The sequence below is a fragment of the Eurytemora carolleeae genome, unplaced genomic scaffold (assembly GCF_000591075.1).
Source record: "Eurytemora carolleeae unplaced genomic scaffold, Eaff_2.0 scaffold847, whole genome shotgun sequence".
NCBI lineage: Eukaryota > Metazoa > Arthropoda > Copepoda > Calanoida > Temoridae > Eurytemora > Eurytemora carolleeae.
In genome coordinates, this window is record NW_019396940.1 from 6689 (window position 1) to 14358 (window position 7670).

The window sequence follows — 7670 nt, forward strand, 5'->3', positions numbered from 1 at the left end:
ACGTTGCAGACGAAACTCTTACAGATTACAGCTTTCTCAGTAGGTATCACTATACTAAATCAAAGAATTATTTGAAAAGACGATATCGAATTCGTCAGTGAATTCCCATGTTTATTTGGACACCCTGTATAGTATTCTTTGTCTGTTTGGATGTCCGATCATAATCCCCCTGATCATTGGCCGATTGATCTCAATTTTTAATTGGATAACTCTGGGAATGTTGTTTCATGTTAGCCTGGGGTAAAAATCGAGTGGAGGGACTTTTATAGGAGAAACTCCAAGAAAATCTGGATTCCCAAGCTAGTACTGTATTAAGATTAAATCATAGATATACAAGAATGTAGATCGCTCAAGTCGTCTTCACCATACAGAAGGGTAACAGTTAAAATTGAAAATAGCAATTTAGCTATGGTACTAGCTACTGACATACAGTACATTGGATATAAAGGTTTGCGGCAAGTATATTTGTACTCTGTACAAATTTATGGGGGTTGTATATCTATGGATAAAATATTTAATTAACCCTGTATAGTCCTGGGCAGGAGATTTACATACTCTTCACGAGGATATCCAGGTTACAGATCACCTAGGGTCACAGTTTTAATTTTTTACTTTAAAGGTACTGTAAACATAATTTCAAGTAAACGATTAGCATTTCTGATTCACGACACACCGTTGACTCTTTTACCTTTTTAAAATAATAATGATGCAGATAACGTCATTTTTCTATTGAAAAAGTAATGAAATCTATTCATTGTTTGTGCAGCTGAACCCACAATTGAAAATAACAAATTTTCAGTATTATCGAACAGTCTCTTTAAGATAACTATGTTTAGACGAGCCAAGAAGAGGAGGAGGGTCTACAAGATATTGAAAAAATAAGTCAAGAAAACCTAAAAGCATCATCCCTTGAATTATATTTTCTCAACTTGTAAACGTACACTCATTTTTACCCAAAGAAAACTAAAACACATTAGTCTGTAACAAGCACAAAAATGTTTTAAACTTGTTTTAATTTTTGAAAAAATCTAAAAATTTTTTTAATAAATCACTCGGAAAAATATCCTTAAAGGGAGTGTTCGCGAAAAATGAAAGGGGGTATAGGCTTAATGCGATAAAAAAGCGCTTTTGATCGCTTCTAATGTTACTTCTGTCTGTTGTGTCTATAAGGAGAAAATTGTTAAAAACGACTAATACCGAAGAACGTAGTATCCATACAAATTCAGAAAGATACGACTTAGATCGTAAAAAAAATCCATTTAATTTCAAACAAATCATTCAGATATTACACCCTATGGTCAACAATTATCTTTCGCCACATTTGTATATAGTTGATTTTTCATAATATGTTTTAAGTTTTAATTGTTATGATCTGAAAGTTACTTATAAAAACATTTATTCCTGTTTCGAGGATTTTTGGTAATGAAGACGACATTTTCATATTTTCCAGGGATGTTCGAAAACAAGTTGGAAGCTAAATTTTATTTTAAAAATTAAATCCCCGTGACCGGCAATGTATGACAGATGAACTGAGAATGTAGTATTGTGGAGATATTTTTTAGGATTCATTTGCGACATTAAAACGTTTTAATGATGTATAATAACTGTCTTTGATTGCAAAGTCGACGTTCAAAATCATACGACGAAAAATGAAAAAAATCTACAGTAAACTAATTAGATGTTTAGGAACATATTTCTCAATATAAAGTTATCAATAAATCAATGTTAGAATCAACTATTTCTTTTTTATCATTATATTGAAGTTCTAATTAATTAAAATTGAAGACAATCCGAAGAAAGCTTCGCCCCAGAATTTTTACTGGAATTTTGTTCGCAGATTTTTACAAATTCTTCAAATGTCGTCTTTTCAATAAAAATTCCAGGAAATTTACAGAAAATGTTTGCGCAATGAGAGATTTATAACTGAATAAGATTACTTATTTTCGATGATAAGAGTTGATTTTTATTTTCTCTTCCTGTTCCTAAACAACTAATAAGTAAACAGTATTTATTTATACAATATTTAAACGTTTTAAATGTCTCACATGAATCCTACATTCTCAGTTCAACTACCATACATTGCCATCCCCTTAAAGAGTTTTACAATGGTACCCTTTAAACCTTTTTCCTATAGAATTGAAGACTTTTCTGTCCATTATTTATCTTCCTTGTGTCTGCTGCATAAATCCGCAAAAAAATATTGTAAAATATCAATTAAAAATTTGATTTTTTGCTAGAAGGCTCTCAATCATTTGAATCTGTAAAAGGTTTCAAGGGATCTGTTGAATGCTAGATGAAGATCATTTGAAGTTTCACGATAGTCCTTTAAAATACTGGATTCATGTGACTATCTGTAATTTCTGGAATAAAAAAACTCGTGCTCTTAATACAATAGTTCATAATTACACTTAAATAAACCTTATTCAAAATTACACTTAAATAAACCTAATACAATAGTTCAAAATTACACTTAAATAAACCTAATACAATAGTTCAAAATTACACTTAAATAAACCTAATACAATAGTTCAAAATTACACTTAAATAAACCTTAAATCCTTAATATTAAGGAACTCGATCTTTATTAAAACATATTATCAATGTTATTATTTATTTTATTTAAATAAATGCTTTATCACAATATTTCCCTAATTTAATGTTTATTTTAAACAAAAACACGGTGATTTAGATATCTTGGTCATGAATGCTTTCACTTTTATCCCAATTTCACCAATTCAATGTAGAATTTGTATACTTTAATATTTACACATTGTTTGATGGTTTTTTATTGACGTGACTGAACCCGGAGTGTCGTTTTTATCAATACAATGAAGACGACTTTCGATTTTAATTTTGCTTTTTATCAAGCTTTTAAACAGCATGGATACACATAAACATGGAAACAAAGAGAAGCTGTCAATTAACAGCTTCTCTTTCCTTGTAAACTTGTAAATTTAAAAAATCTTGTTAGAAATTCAAACTTAAATAGAAAATTCGTATTTATTGTATTGATATAAACGCCGACCACTGTATGTAGATATGAATTAGCTCATGTTACAGTTAAAGTAATCACAAATCACAATACATCCATTAAATTAGCTAAATTAATCACAAATCACAATACATCCATTAAATTAGCTAAATTAATCACAGATCAAAATAAATCCATTAAATTATTATTTTTTATATTAGATTTAAACGTTTACACTTAAAGGATGAGACTTCAGAGACACAAATTATTGAAGACGACTTTTAAACATGATTTTACTTTGCCATTGTTTGGTAAATTAGCATAATATCAGAAGAATGTATTTAAGAATGATCTTCAACTCAATCTTCAGATGTTCAAAATTTTAAAGTTTTAGGTCATCATTAAAGGTACTGTCGTTGTAATTAGAAAGATTAGAAAGTGTTTGAATCTGACAAGTTCCTCCATATTGTTTCTGAAGGATAAATGCGCACTTAATAGAGAAACCAAAATGGAAAAAATCAAATTTCAAAGAAAAGATAATTGATATCTCATGAATTCTTGATTAGATAATGCGATGTTATTAGTAAAATAGGACATGACACTTTTTAGATGGATCATCACTTGAAAATACGTTTACAGTCCCTTTAAAGTCTCATCCTTGATGATTAATCGGAATCTGAATCAGCAGAGTATCTATCACGGGATTTTCTCATTCCACCAGCCAGGGCTAACCCTCCTCCAACAACCAATGCCAGACCAGCTATAACAGCCACACCTACAACCAAAATAGTTAAACCTGCAACCCAAAAAGTTAAACCTGCAACCAAAATAGTTAAACCTGCAACCAATATTGTTAAACCTACAACTAAAATAGTTAAACCTGAAACCAATAAAGTTGAACCTTTAACCAAAATAATTGAACATGCAATCAAAATAGTTAAAACCTGCAACCTGACAAAGATTTTAAGGGTTGCACTTTTAAATCGGGCAATTGCCATCTTTGCATGGAGGGTCACGCTCCCAGTCCCTTTATCAAAATAAAAGTTCTCTGTGCTTCTTTAATTTGAACTAACCTGCTGTAACCCCATCAACCACATCATTAACTTGTTGTGAGGTAGCTGTACCATTCCTACTATTAGTAGCAAAGTGTTCACAATTGTTTGTGAGCAGGTTGTAGGGTTCACGGGATATATCTGTTTTTCTAGCGTTGGCTAACTTTAATACTCGCTCTATTATCTCTTCAGTAGGAAGAGGCTCCCGTTCACTATCAAATCTATTGTTGATTCGAACACTAAAATAATTTCAGAAATTATTTTTAAGTTTATATTATTATTATCAGTGTTAATTTTTATTAAGGGACTTAATTTGAAGTTTTTACGACTCGAATAGTGTTTATTTCTGTAATTAAAACTCGTAAGTCACTTTTGCGGAGAAACCACAAATAAAAATAAGTAGTTTTAAGGAACAAAAACATGCATACAATTAATTTGATCATAAAAAGTTTTTAAGGGTACCATTGTAAATCGGCCATTGCCATCCCTTGAAATTGCGCTTATCTTATGTGGACATTTTCAATTAGGATTTTGGGATGAAAATTTTAGAATTTTATAGTTAAATCAAAACTGCATGGTTCTTGGGGTATCGGATAGGTTTAAATTAGTAAAGATTTTAAAAAACTAGTTTGAGTCATCAGAAGTTCAAAAAGTTTCAACTCAGAAACCATGTTTACTTGATCCAATCAGCCTCAAAAACGATTAAAATCCTCTTATTTGTGTCCCTGAAAGCAAATTTAGTTTCTAACCTGCTTTCAGCACAAACATGGCTAAGTTGTTGCAAAATAACGTCTCCTATACCATTCGCTCCTTTGTTAGAAACGGCGATAGATCTATTAGAAAATCCACCATTGATTGCTTCGTTAGATCTATGCACAACACTGGGAACTAAAAAAATAATAGTTAATGTTTTAATTAAATTTATATTATTGTAGCTGTGAGATATCACTAACATTGTGTTCAAGATTTTGAACAAAACAATCATAATTTCAAACAAAATGAAAAGATGCACCTTTCCTCCTTCCTGAGCAAGATGTTTCCCTGTATCCCACGTATACTGCCCAATGCTTGTATATGCCACGATCAAACTCAAGAAGATCTCCCTCATGGACCTCAACAACTAGCTCATGCAGTTCGTCAGGAGTATACCATTTGCTCACCTAAGCAAATGGAGCTCAAAACTTTTGTATTGTTAATCCTTTGATCCCAACTACGGTAATTCTTTTTGTGACATAAATCAAAGATTAAAAAAAATGTAATAGGCCAAAACGAAATTGCGAAAATATAAGGCACTTAATCGCTTCAAATTAAAAGTTTAGTATATGGATATTAGTAGACTTTCAATTCATATATTATAATTAATGAGAAAATGTACACAAATTTTACAATAAATCATGAAAATGAAAGAAAAAACTTTCATGTGACTTTTTTATTTGCATATTATGTTTTTTTTTTCAACGTATAAAAAGTGATTCTTCATATAAAGCGGGACTTTATCACTTAACAACTTGACAAAAAAAAATGATTGGCACTGTCAAAACGAAAGGTAACTTTGAATCTGTATAAAATTACCTTGCCAACATTTCTGTTTCTGTTTTTGTTCATCTTTTGTCTGTACGTTCTCTAATTTTCAAAACCTAGAACAATTTATAAAAAAAATATTTTCAATTCTGAATTAAACGCAATCTCTGGAATAATTTTGACAAGAGTAAAGTAAAGAGAAAAATACAGTGAAACCCTTAATAACGAATACATCGGAAGAATTTATCAAATGTCGTCTTGACAAATTTTCAATGAGTTTTATACTATATTACGTAAATTTCAGTATTTGCGAAAATAAATAAATAGCCATGAATATGCGGGAACAGTTTTAAAGAGTTCCATATAATCATTTAATTAAAAAACTAAATATCTGAACATTCCATTATCAGAAAGTGAAGAATACAACATTTGATGAATTCTTTCGATGTATTCGTTATTAAGGGTTTCACTGTATATAAGCAGAAAAATATATATTTTGAAAACAAGAAATTTTATTTTTAAAAATCTTATTTCTTAGGCCTATTAGTACCTCCGGAAACCTGTGGGTTCCCTTAAAAAAATCGGCCAATTTGGTGAAGCAGTTTGGCTCTGGCTAACATATATGTAAATATATAAGAGCGAAGAGCTTTATTTTATAAATTTTCATAAAATATCTGAAGTTGGAGACAGTCGGATCACTTAAATTTACTACCGACTAATTTTCCCAAAGATTTTGTTTACTGAACGAACGATTTTACTGAGAGAACAAACGAAATAGATGAAAAATGAACGATAATTTTGAGAACACACGACAATTTTTTTCAACAAAATGGGTTGTTCACGAAGGATGAACGAAAGAAATGAAAAAATCCTAGCTCTACACCCCACCCTCGATCATGCGGATATTGAGGATTACAATGCCAAGATATGAGTCATTGTTAAAACCAGCAAAGATTTGTTTTTAACAATCAAGAAAATAGATATTAACATATTAGTGATCCACAAAAAAAGGCACGCTAATCACAAAAAGAAAATTCTTTTATCATTAAATTTTAAAAGTTGAAGTTAATTTCGTATCATTATAGTCTTTAAATGATGTAATTTATAAATGTTTAAAAAGTAAAAAAGCAAAAGTACAGCTGCAGGAAATCATGAATAAAGTATTTTGCGTTTTTAACCCATATTTGTAACTAAAATTACAATTTACCTTGAAAATGCTTAAAAATGTGTGAACTGTGTGTAGTGTTTGTATTTCACTGCTTTAACTCCCAGTCAACTGCCTGAGAAAGAGTGCTTATAGTGCCTGAGCTCACAGCTGCATATTTATATATTTCAAATTTCACACGAAGGATCACCGTCACTTTTTTATCTATTTTTTATCTATTTTATATCTTCACACGAAAAATCACTGTCTCTTTTTATCTCCAAAAACAAACATTTATAATTCACATAAAATATGACCAGGGATTTTCCTAAGGGGGGTGCAAAGAGGGGTGTTGTAGTATGGGCCCGGTGTCCGAATTTAATAAATTTAAGCCGCATCATAAATCACCCAAAAACCGGTTTTAATTGAGCGTCGGCGTAAATCCTGAAAAACTTAATACAATTTCAAGTGGAACCAACCATATTTGAGCCGCGGTTTAAATTTAAGCCACCGCTCAAATTCTTTAAATAGAAAATTTTTTGAATTTTGCTATAAAATCGAGTATTTTTAACTGGAATTGTATGTTATGTAGGAAATTTTCTAATTTGTCAAAACAATACATATTCGTATATTTTTTGTGGACACTCATGGGTAGCCTGGGGTGACAAATTGGCTAAAGAAATGTTTTTTTTTTTTAATATTTTTTAATTTTTATTGTTTTCCCGCGGGCAACGCCGGGCCCTTCAGCTAGTATAATATAATATAACTAAAAATTTTTTTCTTAAACTAGAAAATTTAAGAAATAAACAAATATTGGTGAAGGAAAACAGTAACACACCAAAGAATGTAATGCCCATTACTCCTCTAAAAGTGGGGGTAACTTTGATCCNAAAAAAAATTACACCGCTAACTTTAAAAGTTTGGGTGCAAGGAAGCTTTGTAAAAAAAATCCAAAAAAGAGTCGGAAAAATGTAAAAATATT

At 30.5% G+C, this 7670-nt stretch overlaps 1 protein-coding gene across 1 annotated transcript; it reads right to left on the minus strand.

The window, feature by feature from the left end:
- Positions 1-2962: 2962 nt before the first annotated feature.
- Positions 2963-6830, minus strand: LOC111710349 (HRAS-like suppressor 2). The gene is made up of 6 exons (XM_023484411.1): positions 6752-6830; positions 5596-5660; positions 5036-5183; positions 4773-4911; positions 4045-4262; positions 2963-3746 (listed from the first exon to the last, which is right to left on the minus strand). Exons 2-6 carry the CDS (start codon positions 5626-5628, stop codon positions 3637-3639), a joined length of 648 nt encoding a protein of 215 aa, XP_023340179.1. The 5' UTR covers positions 5629-5660; positions 6752-6830; the 3' UTR covers positions 2963-3636.
- Positions 6831-7670: the final 840 nt, after the last annotated feature.

Coding starts and splice junctions, on each gene's coding strand:
- LOC111710349 (XM_023484411.1), bottom strand. CDS start 5,628: ATGAACAAAAACAGAAACAGAAATGTTGGCAAG. Junction 5,184..5,595: donor GAAACAGAAATGTTGGCAAG/GTAATTTTATAC, acceptor CCATTTGCTTAG/GTGAGCAAATGGTATACTCC. Junction 4,912..5,035: donor TTGCTCAGGAAGGAGGAAAG/GTGCATCTTTTC, acceptor TTATTTTTTTAG/TTCCCAGTGTTGTGCATAGA.